At 42.9% G+C, this 20,074-nt stretch overlaps 2 protein-coding genes and 1 long non-coding RNA gene across 7 annotated transcripts in view; 2 read left to right on the forward strand and 1 right to left on the reverse strand.

The window, feature by feature from the left end:
- The window catches only part of RECQL5 (RecQ like helicase 5), a 49,908-nt gene that overhangs the window by 19,943 nt on the left and 9,891 nt on the right, over positions 1–20,074 (reverse strand). The gene's annotated exons all lie outside the window — the stretch shown is intronic.
- On the forward strand, positions 1,718–12,900 carry SMIM5 (small integral membrane protein 5). Its single transcript, XM_053375917.1, has 3 exons — positions 1,718–1,986; positions 10,383–10,539; positions 12,333–12,900. Exons 2-3 carry the CDS (start codon positions 10,413–10,415, stop codon positions 12,446–12,448), a joined length of 243 nt encoding a protein of 80 aa, XP_053231892.1. The 5' UTR covers positions 1,718–1,986; positions 10,383–10,412; the 3' UTR covers positions 12,449–12,900.
- Positions 14,806–18,429, forward strand: LOC128407497 (uncharacterized). The gene is made up of 2 exons (XR_008328816.1): positions 14,806–15,496; positions 17,675–18,429. It is a non-coding gene; the product is annotated as an uncharacterized LOC128407497 (long non-coding RNA).

Below are 20,074 nucleotides of genomic sequence, written 5' to 3' on the forward strand. Positions count from 1 at the left end.
GCGCAGCCGTCCCCAAGCTAGAAGAGCGAGACGGAGCCCTCCGTCTCGCTGTTCTGGCTTGGGAACAGCCTTGCTAGCCTCTGCAGGAGAGCGGGGTGAAGGCACCCCGCTGCCCTGGAGAGGCTTTTGCGCGCAGCCGTCCCCAAGCTAGAAGAGCGAGACGGAGCCCTCCGTCTCGCTGTTCTGGCTTGGGAACAGCCTTGCTAGCCTCTGCAGGAGAGCGGGGTGAAGGCACCCCGCTACCCTGGAGAGGCTTTGCGCGCAGCCGTCCCCAAGCTAGAACAGCGAGACGGAGCGCTCCACAGCGCTCCGTCTCCCTGTTCTGCCTTTGGGCTTAGCGGCGCAGCCTGCATTCGCTCTATAGGACGCACACACATTTCCCCTTAATTTTTGGAGGAGAAAAAGTGCGTCCTATAGAGCGAAAAATACGGTAATCCCTTTGGAAGTGCTTAAGTGAAACCCAGTCAACAGACCAGGAAAGCTCTGGGGAGAATGTCAGGGTTTCATCCCCTCCGAAGCACCTTCAAGCAGCTGTCTCAGCTTTCATGGAGTCTTCCTGCCCCTGGTTCTTTCAGGGGCAAGCAAAGCTGTATGTTGCCTCTGGCATATTGGGTTGTATCCAGCGAAGTCTTCCCTTAGCACAAAGACTTTTGTCTGCACAACACAACACAACTCTCTCTTCTCTTCCTCCCCCTGCACAATCTGTTCTGGAGTTTCTTTCCCAAACCCCATGGAGCAGATTTGGGGTGAGGGGGTAAGGAAGTCTTCTTGCACAGGCAAAGGTTCTTGCACTAACAGGACAACCCAATTGTCTCTTAGCCCAGCTCCTCCTTCCCTAACCCTAACCTTCATTCAGCACAAATGCGTTAGCTCAGTTGGTTAGAGCAGTGTTTCCCAACCTTGGGCCTCCAGCTGTTTTTGAACTACAAGTCCCATCATCCCTGACTAGCAAGACCAGTGGCAAGGGATGATGGGATTTGTAGTCCAAAAACAGCTGGAGGCCCAAGGTTGGGAAACACTGGGTTAGAGTATGGTGCTGATAATGCCACAGTTGCATATTTAATCTCCGTCCAGGACACCTGGGTATTCCTCCACTGCAGAGGGTTGGACTAGATGATCCTCAGGGTCCCTTCCAACTCTTTGATTATATGATATGATTCTATGATTATTTAATTAGGTGTTCCCAGAGGCCATCAGATACCCACTCCTGCTTAAAGCAGCCTTTGAGGTGATAAGATAATACCTGTTTACAGAAAAGCCAACCAACAGTCGCTGTTCACAAATTCAATTTAAGACTATTTAGAACACTGACTTTCATGGGAATAAGACGTACTGAAAAATCCAAAGTTATTTTGTCTTTTTGAGGAGGCACGCTGAGAAAAGCGTAGGAGTTCAAATGTTTCCACATATTTTAAGTCCAAGAGCCGCTGCAAGTTCTCTCATTCCTTATCATTGGCTTCTTTACAGAATAGCTGTAGATTTTTTACTGGGAGCTAATAAAGAACTCAGTAGCCTGCAGAAAAGCAAATCACTTTAATATACAGGCAGATAAAGGGAAGGGAGCTCTCTCAACACTCACCCAGGCTGCATGGAAAGAGGTCTAATAAAAATAGAGAAGAAACTTTATGCACAATCAAGAGTTACACAATGAGCTTGTAACAAGTGTTGGTTTCGGGAGCTCTGCACTGGGGAGTTTGCGCTAGCTGCAAGTCTCCATCTGTGATCCTCCCCTTAGTGCACATGTAATATGAAACTTCACATCTCCAGGACGACCAACAACAAAAAAAAAGAGGGAGAGGGTGAAAGAGAAAGCGCAGGCACAGAGCAGCTGGCTGTCAGCAGCAGGGCAAAGAGGAGTTGAGGGAGGAAAGAGATAGGAAGCAGAGAGGGTGAAAAAATGTGGGGGGGAGGAGAGCTGACATGAAATGACAACAGAAAGAAAAACACGAAGGACAAAGGGACGGCTGGTTCTGCAACACTACTTGGGTAAGGCTGACTTTTACCTCTTCTCCTACTCTCTACAAGCATCTTTGTATGGGTCAATTGGTTTGTTCAACTTAAGCCTGTGCCAAGATTTCATAGTAAACGTTGCAACGTGGGATTGTCAGAGGAAAGTGCGTGAGGAGGACGGGTCGGGTGGGAGAACGTGAGTCAGGGAGACAGAACGGTTTGTAAGCAGAGTTTCTGAAGTTGCACTGCATTAAGGAGAATGTCAACAGATTAAGTTCTTCCATGTTCACTTGGATTCTGCTCCCCTCTGAATCAGGCACAAACACAGAAACAACAACCTGAAAAGTAAAATTCTAGCAATTTTTTTTAACTTGTGCAAATATGACAGCTAGTTGCAGAAATAATTCCATACAATTTTTAAATGCATACGATCCTAGTTGGTTTGGAATGTGTGTGTTCACTTTAAACAAAATTCCAACAGCTAAATTGCAGATTAGCCATGGGACGATTTAGGCTATCTTCCCAGGAACCGAACATCGTCCCAACACCAGGCCTGGCATTTTCCGACTGTCAGCTACATCCTGAAGGAATTCTACTGAAGATGCCAAATTATGGGACATTCACTCAGTTTTGTAGCACATTTACCCCAGACAGTTAAAGCCTTTCCTTGAGCAACAGAGCTCTACCGCTGCTGCTGCTGCTGCACACAAATAAGAGTTTGTCTCAAGATTCTGGACTTCGTGCCAATTAGGAACCATTCAACATTTGTATGCTGGCAATTGGCTCTCCAGCAGTTAGAAAGCAACAGCTGCAGAAATAAGGCTCAGGTTTTAATGAAGTATGTTATCAAAAAATTCTGTGTTGATCATATGTATTTTTATTTTTAACCAATTACTAGCAGTGCTGCAGTCATTGGTTTTGGTTCAGAGTACTATCTTAACAGAACATGACGTTATTCTAAGCACAGCATGCTCTAACCATTAGGAAACGCTGGCCAGAGTAGAGCACTAAAGCTTTCATTGAAATAGGTTTATTATAAGCAGAAATGGGCTACTTAATGGAGAGAGAAAATGAGGAACAAACCAGGTGCCAACTCTGTGCTTTTTCTCTATGCTGATAACACTACCAAGCCATATCATCAAGAGCTTGTTCACCTGAACCTCTTCTAAAGTGAAATATATTAACATCAGTTATGCAGGACAGTCTTTATGCAAGAGGCTTAATGGAAACAAACCATATGTTAAGTATTGCAAAACTAGGAAACCAGTGGGGGAGCTTTTCAATCTCTTTGAACATTCTGTAACATACATTAAAGTCACCAAACTCCACCCAAGTAGATTCAAAAGAAGACTCCAGTGTGAAGCTGCTGAGCTGGAATCTGCACATTTTACACTGTGACATTTGGTCTGAGCAAGCCCTGGGAACAGATACCTTACTACAGAAAACAGTTGTCCCTCCCTGATTTTTTACCTTTCAGAACTCAACTTGTTAGACCTGTTCACTAGCAGCAGCCTGTATTTGGGAGTGGGGCACACTCACACCGACTGGCTTCACTTAATGTAATAAAAATTATAATAAGAGAAGTGCTCTTGCTTTCTTTGTTCAGGGATATTCACATAGACTTTATGGACACCTATTGGGCCTTGGCCCCTGTGTGCTTATACTGCACAATGCTTTTGTTACTCTTCAAAGTGACATAAGACTCTTCATTGTTTTTGCTGCAACTAACTCTGACTTATTACAAAGGCTCAACAAGGAGATCTTGCTAAGCAGCTTTAGGCAGGGATAGTGAGAAGATGAGAGGGATCCTGTTCCAAAGCAGAGGTTCCTGTCCCATAAACAAAAGCATTTGTTTATGGGACACATGAACACAACCAATACCTTGTGCTACTCTGTCTCTAGCAAGTACACACTCACCCATTGAAGATTAACTCTTAGTTTACTTGCCATACTGAGCTCTCGTTGAGGAATACCGTATTTTTCCGTGTATAAGACACCCCATGTATAAGACACCCCCTACTTTCGGGGACCCCAAATCTATAAAGTGGGCATATGAACTATCTGTGCATAAGATGCCCCCAGATTTTTAACCTTATTTTAAAGTAAAAAAACCTAGTCTTATACACGGAAAAGTACGGTATGTTGCAACAAAAAGCAATCCACAGCTATGGCAAAGGACTAGATCTATTAAATCTGAAGCTCACTTTTGAGAGGTGCTTTAAAGCAATTTTCAAGTCTACCTAACTGTGTGTGTGTGTGCGCACATATGCACACCCACACCCACCCATAAAAGAATACCAACCTAATAAGTGCTTCAACAGTGATAAAACCAAAAGCCCAAAGCCCATCATTTACCTCCAAAAGGTCAGCTGTAAAAAGGGTACTCCCTTAAGAGGAAGCTCTACAAAGTAAGGTGCCACAACCAAGAAATTCAGGAGGTAGGCAATGTACTTGCACACACCAGAGAGAAAGCCAGTTTTATTGCCACCTATCAAGGCTTTCCACTACCAAAATATATTTCCTCACTTGTTACCAAAGAGAAAACTTAGGGAGTCTCCCCCCCACTTTTTAAAATTTGCACACAAAGCCAATTCAGCCTAATTACTTCCATAATGGTTCTGCAGCCTTTTTTGGATTGGTACCCCAGTAGTCTATTGTTTTTTGCCTACAAACTCCTGAAAAGCAGAAACAGCCCCAAGCCAATTTCGCCTATAAAATAGATTTCTTTCTACCACTCCCCACTTCATGCGATGTGCCTTCATGGAAATCTGCAAATTCGCTTTGGATCTTGCTAACTTGCAAGAGCTTGCATATTCTCACAAACTGGTTGTGTAAAGAAATTAGAATATTTATATGGAAGGCCGCACTAATTGAACACACCACCCTTCTTCCTGGCAGAAACCTGAATTCCAAAGTTCCTGCTATAACACAACTTCTACCCCTTTTTGAGAGATCGGCAGCTTCTGTTATTTGAAGATGGAAGAAAAAGTTAAATAAAAAGGCAAAAAAGCAAGCAGAGGAGTACAGGAGAAAAACAGACCAATGTTTTCTGGAAAAAGAAAAAAAATGCTGAAGGGTTTGGCAGGAGCCTTATGCTGCAGCTATGGGGAAACATGCAATTTGAAACACATGTCTAGGAATAAGAAGGCAGAGCCCTGGCTTGTGTTACCAGCTGTCATACGCTAAAGAGGCCTCTCAGTCTCCATAAAGCACAACTGCCCAAGAGCATTTGCCAGAGACTCTACACAGTATACAGCAAATTTGTGTACTAGCCACTCACATCAGGAAACACTGACTGTGTGGTATTCTGGAGAAACTGTAACACACAGCTCCAAGTCAAAGTTTTGTTTTTAACTTGGTTCTATTTGTTTCCCCACACAGTTCTGGTGGATTTTTGTGCTATTCACAAACGACTTATTGGCAGGCAAGTTTGATTAAATGGCCTGTTTCAACCTATTTGTTTGTCCTTGCATTTCCAGCTCAATTTTGCTGGCCACCATTAGTTTCAGTAACTAGGTGAGGTGGTACAGGTCATATTAGAAAGGCAGGTCACGTGGGAACCACTGTGTCTTTATGCAAGTTGTTAAAAAACATATCCAGTGTGTGCACAGGCTTTGATAAAGCAAGTTTTGCACAGTGGTACCTCGGATTACATACGCTTCAGGTTACATACGCTTCAGGTTACAGACTCCGCTAACCCAGAAATAGTACCTCGGGTTAAGAACTTTGCTTCAGGATGAGAACAGAAATCGCAGCAGCAGCAGGAGGCCCCATTAGCTAAAGTGGTGCTTCAGGTTAAGAACAGTTTCAGGTTAAGAACAGACCTCCGGAATGAATTAAGTACGTAACCAGAAATACCACTGGATTGCACCCTGAAAATGCTGTTGGAGGCCTCACGGAGGCACATTTGGAAGAACATGCAGCTAATGAAATAATCTGCACATGAATACAACTGGAAAATTTTCCTCCAAAAACTGACTATATAAACATAGTACCAAAACATCTTGCTTCCCCAAGCATCATGTAAAAAACAACATTTTCCTTTGTTTCTGTTAGGTCTCTGTAAGACCTAAATATTCATCATTTTTATTGTAAATAAAGTTGGAATAAACTGGTGGTTTAGAGGAAGGAACATCTGCCTTTGGGGAAAAGAAATTACTGGAATTATCCAACTTGGATCACTCCATGATCATCGTTTGAGAGGTTTGTTTCTCTGCAACGATTAATGCTAATTCCTTTCAACAGAGTCCCATTTCACAGGACACATACATGCCAGGTCACAAAACCAAAGACAAACCTTCAAAGAGATCTACAGAGTGCCACACTAGCTTTAATGACTTGCATCGGTCAATGCTTGCAGAGCAAACATCTGCTTAATTTGAAGGTAAACCATGGCTCTCTGCCATGTAGTTGAGGTTTGAAAGCCAAATAACCAACTATTTTCTCAAAGTACAGAGAAATGATAGACTGGTGTTCCAATTCTAAATCTGGAAGCTCTATTATGGTTTACAGATGGATGTTCTACATGTCCCATCAAAAGGTGTAGTTAAAAGCGCAATAAGAAACGCTTTACAGATCTCCTATATCACAAATGCCTTTGGTCAACATTCTTTACATTTTATGGACTGGGGATCTTCTCCACAGCTTCATGGGTAAACTGTGGATATTTATATCCAGTTCACTTGGGGCCAGAATCAGCATTTTGTCCAGTGAATCACAGCTGTGGTATTTTAACAGACACTGTGAACAGTGACTGAATATTAGTTGGTAGTCTTGGTACATCAGTCTGAGGATAGAAAGAGTGTTCAGCAACATAATATTCTCATTAGTGTGTTTCCAACATACTTGTTTGCCTGCAAGAAAGTCTGGTTTTGCACAGAACCGTCAAACCAACAATTACTTCCAGTATTCAACCTCCACTAAGAGACGAAGTCATAAATACCATTTAGTCTCATTTGTCAAGCCTGAAAGCACAAAGCTGAATTATTAATTTTCAGAGAAGTGGCCGTGTTTGTCTGTTGCAGCAAAAACAAGAGAATCCTGTGGCACCAGGCACCTTAAAGACTAAAAACATATATATTATGACATAAGTTCTCAAAGACCAGAGTCTGCTTTGTGAGATGAAATGATCTATTCATCTTATGAAATGGACTCTGGTCCACAAAATAAATTTGTTAGTATTTAATGTGTCTGGTGCCACAAACTGAATTTATTTGGCATGTAACTAGTCTGCTTTGCTCACTCCTTACCGTAGGCGTACCAAAAAAGCAAACTATCTACTCAACTAGGTATTGATTTCCTATGGGCCTGAAAATAATGATATTCAGATGTAACACAAAAATGGTTGATTGTGAAGGGAACAAGCGCAGTCTCCCTGCTGATGAATGGGAGCTCCTGCCTCACCACGGGTACAGCTGTGAGATTAGATGTTCACTTCAGATTTCAATTAACCAGAGTTTAGCATGATGTCTGAACTCTAACCTCTGGTTCACTTTGTCAAAGCAAGCCAGTTTCATAAACCACAGTTTGAACTTTGCATGTTTCCAACAAACCATAGTTAACCACAGTTTGTCAGGTTCAGACACAATAAGCTGATGTTAACTGCAATCTGAAGCAAAAGTGTGTGAGACCACTGGGAGGTTAGGATTGTTCCTGTCTTCATGATAACTCGTATATTCTTATTAAGTTGGAAAAGAAGTTACTGAATATCTCGAACATGTAATTTAAAATTCAGTGACTGGATCTCAAAACTACTTCAGGCAGGACCGTGTGGAAATGGAGGCAGAGCAGCTATGAGCCTGACTATTAATGGGCACAAAGACAGCCCATCCAAAGCAGTTCAACAGCTGTCAAGTGCCAGTGGTCTCCTGCCACAGAACATATCTCCTGGGGAAAGTGATAAGAATTTCCTTCTGCAGAGCTTTTTCCTTAGAGGAAGGTGTCTGCTTTGCTGTCAGAACTCAGAAGGAAGCAGTCTAACGAAGCATTTAACACCCGAGAATGCCTTTATTTAGCCATCTGCAATTCATCACCAGCTGACAGAGCTGCATACAGGAAAGGCAGGTATGCATCCACTGCTATACCTAAATGCTGACACTGCTCTGAACTGTAACAAGCTTTCACAAGAGCTCAAGTACCCATCCTTGTGCCATAGGATTTGGTTGGGGAAGAGATTATTCAGAGGAACAGCCTGGACCAAGACCATTCTGAACAAGGAAAAGGCAGGAGCTAAACTGGAGAACTCAAATGATGAACAGGCAGAATTCATAGCTGTTAGAATAATTATGTACTTCAAGCACAAGGCCATCCTCAGTCAGTATGTACAAAATGGTGTGTTGAATTAGTGCCCCGATAGTGGCAATTTTCACAATATTCAATAGGCGTTGCATAACAAATCCACATTAAAAAGCAGAAAACCAACATGAATGTTTTCTGGCCACTACTTTAAGCTTAAACAGCAGCAAGACAACCAGCAGAGCTTATCTAGTGCCACGATGTATAGAATGGTAAGATAAATCAGGCAGCTGAACATCAGTGGCTACCCTGCTGTGCTGCGTTGCCTTTTCAAGCTCTTTAATAGCTATCTTGTCCTACAGCTTTAGTCACGTTGTTTTCCTTCACTTGCAGAAGGGGAGTTCAGAAAGTCACGTGAAGGTAAAGTTGTTAAATGAAAGGATTATTGAGCTTTTAGTACAAATATCTATTTCCAACTACAGTCATACCTCTTGTTGCGTTTGCTTCACGTTGCGGCTTTTCGGGTTGCGAACGCAGCAAACCCGGAAATGTATACTTCCTGGTTTGGCCGCAAGCGCATGCACAAAAGCATTCTATCGCACTCCGTGCTTGTGCAGATGCACCGCTCTAGTTGCAGACTTTTTGGGGTGCGAACGGCACCCCAGAACGGATCATGTTTGCAACTAGAGGTACCACTGTATAAACCCACAATAATTCTTGTATTTTGAGATAAGGCATCATTTACCTGCAGTCATGCAAGCAAGCCATAACTAAAACAACTCCCAAGATTTAAACTCCCTTTCATGGGCCAAATATCTTTCCTAAGCCAGGCATCGGCACACCCATGGAAGGTTCAACTTCACACCAAACCCTGAAGGCCTAGCTCTTGCAACAGCACTGCAATGAGGTTTCAAAGCCCAAACCCTGGATGTATGTTATGTGGCTGCTGACAATAAGGCCCAGAAGCTCTCAAAGTTTTAAACAGACAAGTTAATTAGCTGCTTCAACCAAGAAGAGAAAAAACCATGTATTTCTGCACACTGTTAACATGAGGGTTGGAAACCCAAAAATCGACATTTAACTTTTTTTATTTCTTAATGCTTTGTTTACGTGCATGATAGGCTACCAAATTAAATACACATTCTTATTTAATAGCTGCAGTCTTCGAAACTCCTCCAGGAATAAACTCCAGATTAAGGCACACTGTGAAAATAATGCACAGAGTATGCCTGAGTTACGTTTAAATTGGGAAAATTTACTGTATTATCATTCTTAGATGTTAGACCATGGGTAGGCAAACTAAGGCCTGGGGGCCAGATGCGGCCCAATTGCCTTCTAAATCCGGCCCGCGGACGGTCCAGGAATCAGCATGTTTTTACTTGAGTAGAATGTTTGCTTTGATTTAAAATGTATCTCTGGGTTATTTGTGGGACATAGGAATTCGTTCATCCCCCCCCCCAATATAGTCCGGCCCCCCCACAAGGTCTGAGGGACAGTGGACCGGCCCCCTGCTGAAAAGGTTTTGTGACCCCTGTGTTAGACCTTTTAGAACAAATGACAAAGCAGCCGGTGTCCAAGCAGCTCTAGAGCAAAAGAAAATGATTCTCAGTGGAATAGAACTGAGAATATGGAATGCCACAGCATTATGCACTTCATGTGGAACCCAGGCACTTTCTTCTGAAGGTGAAAGGAGTAGAGACATAAGCCGCTTCTTCTTTGATGGAAGATCAAAAATAGTTATGGACAATTCTGTGCAGAAGGCTTATTTATTTATTTATTTACTTACTTACTTATTTACACACACACACACACGTAGTCTGCCCTGTGGAAAGATGGGACATACATATTTTAAATAAATACCTGACATGGGCAAATATTTATGTGGAGGAAGAAATTATTCAGGAAGAGCAAAATTATTGCTGTAACCTCTGAAATAATGAGAGTCAGAATTAGGGAAATCAATTTCTGATTGGCTTGAATGTACATTCTGTTTGGATGTGTCTCCTTCTGAACTGCTGTGCACATGACTAGAAAATCAAGGGCAGAGCCCTGCTAAACTTGTTTTGCTGGTGATCTCAATTTAGTTAGCGCCACAGAAAAGGCAGTTCCTTCTTGGTGTTCAGTTTATGAAAGTTAACAGTAGAAACTCTGACAAATTCTCTCTTTTGTTCTCCCGACCCCCCCGACCTGTCCCCCAGTGTTACAAAACGTGGGTTAACCCAAGCAGGATGTCTTTCAAGGAATTTCAGAATGAACTCTATGCTCTTGGTAGCAAGCTATGGCTCAAGCTCGAGGGACTACCCAAGGCTGAACCTTTGGAGATTGTGTTCTTTTTCATCATCATCTTGTTCATTGGTAAGTATGAATCATGCTTGCAACTTTCTGGGCTCATCAGATGGGTCTATTTTGTCATTCAGGAGCTATGAATATTGTATTCTTTTTTTGAGCTTTTCTTTAATCTACATGGTTTCTGACTCCTCAGCAATTGTGATGTTCAGGACAGGCTTGAAGTAAACATTTGTAAGAATTCAGTGCAGATCTACGCTGATAAGTTTCACCATACAATATAAATGCTGTTTATATATGTGAATATTTGTGTGGCAGAATCAGGACTGGCAGCCAGCCCCTAGGTTCTATAGTATTTAAAGTTTCAATCTGAACTTTATCATATGAATGGCATGGGAGCCAACATTTACAGAAATAGTTAACTCTGGGTCAAACGGTAGTGTTGCTTTGGGCTACCATACTACAAGATTATGCAGGAGGTAGTATGTACAGTTTAGAGCTAACAGCGGAATCTCCCAGCATAAAGAGAACGAGGCCCAATTCACACATAACTTCTCATCACTTGCATTCTTAGATGAATGTATGAAGTGTGCATATCCATTGCAAAGCAGCATATCCAAAGCGGTAGGGAAGCTCTGTCTGTGACAGATGTTCAAATATGAAACAGTCATCAAGTGATTAACATGCATGTGTCCAAAGATACACCAGGTAGCATGGAGCAGTTCCTGAAACAAGTGACGGGGTAATTAACAACCACAGATACCGAAGAAAGCTGGTAGATATAAAAGCAACTGTATAATGTTTTCTTCTGTTGAATTCCAAAGAAGAAAAGCCTGCTTGTGTACTGCAACAAATCCTCCCCTTGTTGGAATTGGGAAAGTGCCAGATGAGCCTAGCCTTCTTTCAGCTATAACTCTGGGCTAGCCCGAACTAAAGCTTTTAGACTAAACATGTTGAAGATTATTTCCTTTGCCCTTTACCTGCTGGTACTCTTTACATTAGAAATCAGCTGTACCTTTAAAAACAGCTACTACCACTCATATACTGTTTGATTTGCAATGGGGTTTATAATCATTGTGCAGCTCACACTATCCTTTGAGAACGGTCAGTATTATTTCTGTCTCGCTGATGTGCTAAACAGTGGCTTGTACAAGGCCTCACAACAAGTTCGTGAGAGAGGTGTATGACTTGAATCCAGAGATTCCCAGTTCCAGCGCTCAGTGCCACTCTGGCGTTGGCATGATGTAAAAGGAACAGGGAACACAACCCCACACTTTGTGCTCTTTTGCCATATAGACAAAAGCCATTAGTAGTAATAGTCATTGTTCAGCAGAGTGGGTTAATGTTCGTAAGTTTGAAAGCCATGCAAAATCCTTCCCCAACCCATTACAGGAATTTCCTTTCCCAGTCTCCACTATAGCCCAAGTGTTGTTTATGTCCTTTATCCATTCCACTTCCCAGGCCTCAGAGAACCAGCTGCTTCTTCCTTTCACTCCCTCCCCCTGCCTGTATTTTCTAGGAACCCATTACCTTGACAGTGATCATCTGCCTACTCTCCACTCCAAGCCTGGGCACAGCTGGGAGAGCAGAAAAGCGAAGGTTACTTTTTTTTTTGTAGGTGCCAAAAGCAAAACAATTAAAAACAACGAGCATAGTTTGGGCTTGTTTTAGAGCTCTTGTTGTTAGCAACTCTTGTGCCCTCTAGTAATTCCAGAGGACACAAGACAAATGTAAAAGCCACAACTGTCCCTTTCTGGTGAGCCTATTCATTGTATTAGCAGGTTGGGTTGTTCTAGCTCCTGGCTAGCAATTCCAGAAGCTAATATTCTCTCTCTCTCTCTCTCTCTCTCTCTGCCTTTCAGTTACGGTACTTTCGATGATGATCATAGCTTGCAGTGTTTGCTGTGCCCGCTGCTGTAATGGAACACCTGTTCACAAGCCTAGGAGGATCCAAGTTCGGCCGGCAGACTGTGTATGAGAATGCATTAAGAAAAGGGTGTGGATGTACTGAGGAATGTGTGCAGACTGCTACCAGCTGGCACCACAATACTCTTCTACAAGATAGTGGATGAGAGCACTAAGGAAGTGCAGCGAGAAAGAGACCTCACCCTGCCTAGGGTCTTATGCCATGGTTACTGTAGGGCACTGATGAAGTGATGGAGTTCAGTATTTCTCTCCCTGCCCCTTTGCAGACAGTTTACTATCAAGACGAAGACAACTGCATCAATGGCTGGCCAGTGAGTTAATCCATAAAAGTGTGCAAAAATGCCACAAGCAAGCTAGCCAGGATTAAGACTGTTTATATTTCTCTACCTGGCAGAGTTCCAGGAAGACGTTGAATACAAGCAGTTTCCACTGAACTGCGAGCCACGTGCAATGGCTCAGCAGAACAAACGACAACATAAGCAGTGTTTCCTCCTCGATGTCCAACAGTCTCTGAATCTTTTAAAAACCAATCACAACACACAGGGGTTAGTTTTTGGTTCATTGTTGTGTCAAGAATACAAGAGCATGTGATGTCTGATCAAGGTGATGCAAAATTGCAGCTGGCATATGATTTCAGAGACTGTGAAGAAGAGCACCAGTAACAACTCCGCCCCCCCCATCCCTCACTGCCTCCATTAAGGAAGGAAAACTGCCAAAGAGAGCTCAGACAACGAGCCATCTTCTGTGAAAGGATGAAAACAAAAGGATGCCGAGCCACCAAAACACTATGTCGTTTTGCCTGCCTGCCTTAAAGTGAATATTTTCCTCTTTCAAAATATATATTAGAGTGTTTTCTTTCTCATTCAAAAAGCCTGCCTTGTTTCCATGTTACAAAGCAGTTCTTTAGTACGGTGAAAGGGGAACAACATATTGTTTATATGCTTGGGGTTTGTAGTTAAATGCATTCTCTTAAATATATGTGATATGAATAGTTTATATTTGTGGCATTAATACATCTTATTTAAGGCAGTTTACTGGGAGAGTTTACAAAAAGAGGGACATTTTAGAGTGTTACTTTAGAGTTATTTGTGGAAAGAACATAATAAAAAAGGTTAAATTCTTTGATCCATTCATTGGTCTCTGTAGTTTAAAGTGTGCTTGTACACAGAGCTAATAAGATACAGCGAGGCCTGGTTTATTTCAGGAAATGTGTGCAGCAGCTGGGCAAGCTAAAGCACAGCCAAGAATGAGCTGCCCAGCTACAGTTTGCAACTGAAAGGAAGTCCATTTCCACAAAGGCAGACCTTGTGGACATTTGGTTTACACTCCAATGAACTTCAAAAGAGTTACATGTGTACAAGGCAAAAGGAATGGAACCAACCACGTGCAAAAGGGGGAGGATTATTGCCACAATGCAATGAACTGCACAGGTGTCATTCCTAAAAGATATGTCATCTATAGCAAAGCCCCTATTCAAAAGATCAGATTAGCCCAAGTCAACAAGACCATGACCATGCACCACCAGAAGCGAACAAAGAATTATGTGAAGGATCTGACAGAATTCTGCAAGTCTTACAACGTACCGTATTTTTCACTCTATAGGACGCACTTTTTCTCCTCCAAAAATTAAGGGGAAATGTGTGTGCGTCCTATAGAGCGAATGCAGGCTGCGTAGCTAAGCCCAAAGCCAGAACAGGGAGACGGAGTACTGCACAGCGCTCTGTCTCACTGTTCTAGCTTGGGGTTAGCTGCTCAAAGCCTCCGCAAAGCAGCAGGGTGCCTTCACCCCGCTGCCCTGCGGAGGCTACAAACGCTTTCCCCGAAGCCTCAAGCCTTTGGAGTGCAGCGGGAAATCGTGCAAAAGGAACCCGAAGCCTTTGGAGCGTAGCGCGAGGTCCCGCTGCGCTCCAAAGGCTTCAGGGATCTTTGAGGCTGGCGGTGGGGGAAAGCAGCGCTTCCCCCCACCGCCAGCCCCACAAGCTCGGGGGGCAGTGGCAAGGCTGCACGCAGCTTTTGCGCTGTTCCCTGACCTGCTCTTTTGGGCTGGCGGTGGGGGAAAGCAGTGCTTCCCCCTGCCAGCCCCAAAGAGCAGGTCGAAAGGAACCTGAAGCCTCCGGAGCCCAGCGGGAACTCCCGCCACGCTCCAGAGGCTTCGGGTTGCCTTTACTGAAGCCTGGAGAGCGAGAGGGGTCAGTGCGCACCGACCCCTCTCGCTCTCCAGGCTTCCAAGGTAGCCGCCTGAAGCCTCCAGAGCACAGCTGTAACTCCTGCTACGCTCTGGAGGCTTTGGGTGAAGGCACCTTGAACGCACCTTGTTTTAGAGGGGGAGAACAAGAAAAAAAATTTTTTTCCTCTTCTCTCCCGCCTATGGTCCGGTGCGTCCTATAGAGCGAAAAATACGGCACTCTTATTCACAACTACTCGTTAAGTTCAATTGGAATTACCCACAGGTAAACAAGTATGAGATCCCAGCCTAAATAATGAACTTTAATGCATACCTTCATTTTTGAAAGGGTAAACATTTAATCATTACAAACCTGCAGAAGGCAATTAATTCCCTATGTTGCTCCTGCCAGTCTTTTGTGACAGATTTACCTGCTTCCACACAATTCCTGGATCAAGCTGGGACCTTTGTAACACACAGCAAGTGGGATTCAACATAGCACTAAATGGGGAATGCGTGCACGAAACAAGTTCCACTTGAGGAACAAGACTTTCCTGACTTTCCTCCCTCCACGAGCCCCTGAAAATGTTCTGGGGGTTCCCGCCAGTAAGGATCCTGCCCAGAAAAATTAGTTAAGTATGGTCAAAGACCAGAAAGAAGAAACAATTTTAGCCTGCAGGTTCTCCCATGTGCCTTCTCCAACTAAGCAAATATTACGGAGCTTTGGAGGTGGCTCAATCAATAATAGTACAACATGGATAAAATGAAGCCTGATTGTATAATTCAAGCTTTCAGATAAGCCTCACCCTCTCTTGGCTGTGTTAATAATTTGCTAAAGTACAAACAGATATTAGACATTACACACTTTCTCTTTGCACAATTAAGGAGGTCTTCCCAGCCGACAGGTTCTAAAAAGGCAACTACATACAGCTTAAGGTGAGCAGAGAGTTCTTCTCTATTCCTACTTTTCAAAAATTTACTAGAATCATCTGTAGTGATCTGTTCGCTCTGAACAGACTGCCACAATTATTAATTAAGTTATTCTTGTGCCACAATTACTTCCGTCATTTTATGGGAAATGGTTTAAGGGTCACTATAAGGGTCCTCCAGATTACAGATGAAATTTGCACAAAGCCCATTGCTGTTTCTACTTTTATTAATCTGGCTGTACACATATATGACCTTGCTAAAGCAAACTGTTTTTATTCCAACAAGGAAACATTATCCAAATATTTTTGCTGTGGTGCAGACAACTGGAGCGTGCCTGAGAGATTCAAACTGAGCATGGCTTTGTGTGGGAGAAATGTTACATTCCCCCTTAATCCCTCGTTTCATGCAGCATGTAGGCAAAAAGAGAGAAAACAACAAAAACCCAGAAAGCAATGATACAAATGCAGTGAAATTTAGCTGATGTTTCATTCTTTCTGCTCTCCAATTACTCCAATCTTTCTGCACAGCAGCAAATGTGAAGCGAGGGAATAATCCACATGCCCTTTTCAATGAGAACAGAACGTAGCAGGGGAATTAAAAGTACAAGCTGCTTCCAAAGAGATGTCAGACTGCATTTAGATGTCACAACAATAGGCCTGTAAGCACTCCAATCTGAAAGGTGATTGGAGAGATCAGTCCTCTACAATTCTAAGAGGCTTTTAAGTGGGTAAGATATTTATTTCAGCCACAGTTGCTTTGGGACTTTCTATTGGAATCTCTAAGAACAAACAAACAAACAAAAACCCGTAACATATGAAACATTTGGCACTTTGCAGGATGCAAGTCTTTTTGAATGGATGTATGTCATCAACTGAAATGCTAACACAGGCATAGGCAAACTCGGCCCTCCAGATGTTCTGGGACTACAACTCCCATCATCCCTAGCTAACATGACCAGTGGTCAGGGATGATGGGAATTGTAGTCTCAAAACATCTGGAGGGCCGAGTTTGCCTGTGCTAATATGTGAAATTTCATGGTGAGCTCCAAAAAGAAAGGCACTGTATAGAAATTTGCAAGGAACTTAAGGGCAATTCTGTTTAGTACCACCATTTGGTCACAAGAAATTAACAATATTGACAGCCAAGTGAGGCAGGGAGAAAAGTCCATCCAGTCTGCCTTCAGTAGAAACCATCTCTGGATATGATAGGGTAAAAGTAGCAGGAACTCAAAGAAGGAGTAGAATGCTGCTTCCTGTTGCTTCTATCCTCTATTAATTTCTTTACTTCATTTCAACATTTATTCGAGTGCCTGCTACATTATAGAGTGGGGCAGCAAGTTCTGCAGATCTGTTTACAGATAACAAGTCTGAACACACTTAATGTGGAAAGCAAGCCCTGAATTCACTTCTAATTCTGGTGACTTAAGATTCAAATTTTTGAAAATGTTATTTGAGCAGACGCCTAGGATTTCTCTTTAATATGGATACACATCCGTATTAAAGTAAACCCCCTCCACTTAAATGGAACAACACTTTAGCTAGAATCATAGAATTGTAGAGCTGGAAGGGAACCTGAGGGTCATCTAGTCCAATCCTATGTCAGTGCCTTTTCCGTTTCAGCATCTTTTTATGTACAGAATGCAATGGAAGCTGAGGATTCCCAGTAACGGCACCCAGCTGTTAACAGCAGCAGAATCAGCAGCAGCAGCTGCAAATGCAGCAAGGTGCAGAATGAGCAAACAATTGAAAATAACCTTGCAGAAAGCATCATAATTCTATATATATTTATGGTGACTAATTCCTGTATCAGTGAATTGCTGTAAAAGTCAATTACGTTTCTACAAGGTAAAGAATAGAGGGGGCTGTTTCTGTCTCTCTCAGAAGAAAATAGCAACAATAAACAACACGTTGAAACTTGAATCTCTCCGTGCCAGGCAAAGGTCTTTTTCTTTTCCTAGACACCTTAACCTCTGGTAAGCATATTCAAAGACAGGGGAGCCCTTAATAAAACCCACCAACCCTGACTCATGGAAATTTGGCCAAACAAAGCCCCTGAAGCCTTTTAAAAAGAGTAGCTAAGGGACCAGGCACCTCTGCTCCCAAGAGAAGTTGACACTGTCCTAGTGATGCTGCTCCTATTCCAGTGGTCTATGTATTAAATGCACATATTGTTTTAATTCTCCAGGGCCTGGCAACGATGTCCACTTCAATACAAACTGCTTCTCAAGACATTCTAAAACATCTGAAAACTCGGATTCTGTCAGATGACTGGGCTCTTGGGGGACTGGTAGTAATAGCTTCATTCGTCATGGTTATCATTGCACTCCTGTTGTTTGCTGCCATCTTTGGCTGCTGCTCAACTCCAAGGAATAAATCTGGCCCCATATAAAACAGCAAGAGCAGCCTTGTCTGTGGACTCTGAGGAATGCTGAAGTGGGACCAAGAAGGGGGAAGTATTGTTGCTTCTTGACACCCCTGTTTCACATGTACAAGTGAACATGCAACAGAGGAAATTTGGCACTGTTCAAAGGCACACGACCAGCTTCCACACGAGGCCCGACACCAAATGAAATCAGCATTAAAGAAGCACGTGCCTGAGCAGGTCTGATTCACAACTAACTACTTCTAGCAAAGGAAGTGACAAAAAACTGTTTAAGAAATAGCAGACGTGTAAGAATTTGAAAATTCAAAGAATGTTCAGTTTTCCTTGAAATTGTACATTTGTCTTTCTTTTTTTGCAACCAGTATAAGTATAGATAACCTAATCAATAGTGAAACTAAATGAGACTAAATGAGCTGTGTTTTTTAAATGCATCCACATGAATCCCTTCCCCCAATTCTTATTTTATTTCCATAATCTTCCAAAGGCAGCTGGCTGATAGAGCGGAGCCAAAGGGTGGAGGAAGATTGCCCATTTCATTAAAATCTTCAATATAATTATCCTCTTTCTTTTAGAGATGTTTCCGGCTGCTTCAAAAGGGTTGAAAAATCACTTTGCTTGTTAGTAATTCTTGAATGGAAAGGATGACCAGTATAGAACACATTGCTCTCTCTAAATGAGATTCTTCTGTCACTAGAGAGTTTAGCACCTAGCCCACCAAGGCATAGGCAAACTCGGCCCTCCAGATGTTTTAGGACTACAACTCCCATCATCCCTAGCTAACAGGACCAGTGGTCAGGGATGATGGGAATTGTAGTCCCAAAATATCTGGAGGGTTGAGTTTGCCTATGCCTGACCTAACCAAATCTGATTGGCTACTTAGCATTGTAATATCAGCACATGAACCCTAAACAGCTAGAGTATCTCAAGGTTGGGAGGAGCAACCCTGAAGCAACAGTAGAAAGGAAAAACAGTAGCTATTATCATCCAGCACTCTCATATGAATTCAGGCAGCCACCACCAAAAACTATAAGAACTGAACTCAAGGATTGTATTATAAACTACTTGTCTTAAATAGTTTAGGGATATTTTGTTTCAACCAAAACACAATTATTTCAAAATTTTAAACCAGGGACGTCCAAATTCTCATACCACGTGAACCACAAGAATACTCTGCCATGGAACACATGGGCCGCCCCCTGCCTTGTCACACGGGGTGGAGTGGGGTGGGAGGGAGGCCAAATTTTGACACCCCGCCAACCCTCACACTGTCTTCCCAAAGCCCAGCACCTCACTCACCCAGCTTTGAGAAAGCAGCACGATGGCTTGAGGGGGGGCATCAAATGTTGTTGAGTGCCGCCGGGTGCTTCAACACCCTGTTTTAGACCATGCATAAGTCAAAAAAGGTAACCTTACTTTAGAATGCCAAACAATTTGTCTTCAAAATTACTGAATACATATTCTATGCTGGAATAGCTCTGTTGGTAGAGCATCGGACTCTCAATCTCAGAGCTATGGGTTTGAACCCCGCTAAATTCACATTACGAGATTCAGACCATGGAACCAAGAGATTACAGTTATACAGGATAAGAAAATCAAAATAAGGAACTATGGCCTTCTACCTGTCCCCGTATTCTATTTTAATAGCAAGTTAACGCAACAGCAGTCTGCATCATAAGAAAGCTGTCAAGCATTTTTATTTGCTCCTACCGTGTGGCCATACCTGTAGTAGGGCATGTGCGTTAGATTATGGGCATACATTTGCCTAGAGTTAGCTAGATATATATCACTCTTTTCTCACCAAAAATAAGCCAGCAACAGCTTCAGCATAGCATTTTGTTTCAAGTACAGAGTTCTCAATTTAGTACAGGTTGCAATTTGTGTAATGGTTACTTGTCTGTAATTAGGGACCTCTGCTGGATATGTGCATATTGGGCTGTGTCGGGTTGGCCGGGGGCATGGACGACCCCCAGGCAAACGACAGGAAAGTTTCCAGCCTGTCTCTCCCATCAGCATGCAGCTCTAGGGAGTTCCGACAGCCTTCCCCGACAATTTAGAGTGACTCATGCCTTGGAGACACTGAGCACACATGCAGAGTCCAGAAGAGATAAAACGCAGTCAGAGCTAGGCTGGGGTTGTAAGCACTAAGCTACTTTATTAAGCATAAGGCAGAACAAAAGAAAACATGTCTCCTCTCTCAGGTCT

The sequence above is a fragment of the Podarcis raffonei genome, chromosome 2 (genome assembly GCF_027172205.1).
Source record: "Podarcis raffonei isolate rPodRaf1 chromosome 2, rPodRaf1.pri, whole genome shotgun sequence".
Classification (NCBI taxonomy): Eukaryota; Metazoa; Chordata; class Lepidosauria; order Squamata; family Lacertidae; genus Podarcis; species Podarcis raffonei.

Bases quoted from the DNA above. Each gene is read 5' to 3' on its own strand.
- SMIM5 (XM_053375917.1), top strand. From the start codon at position 10,413: ATGTCTTTCAAGGAATTTCAGAATGAACTCTATGCTCTTGGTAGCAAG. The intron at 10,540-12,332 runs GTAAGTATGAAT...TCTGCCTTTCAG, and splicing joins CATCATCATCTTGTTCATTG to TTACGGTACTTTCGATGATG.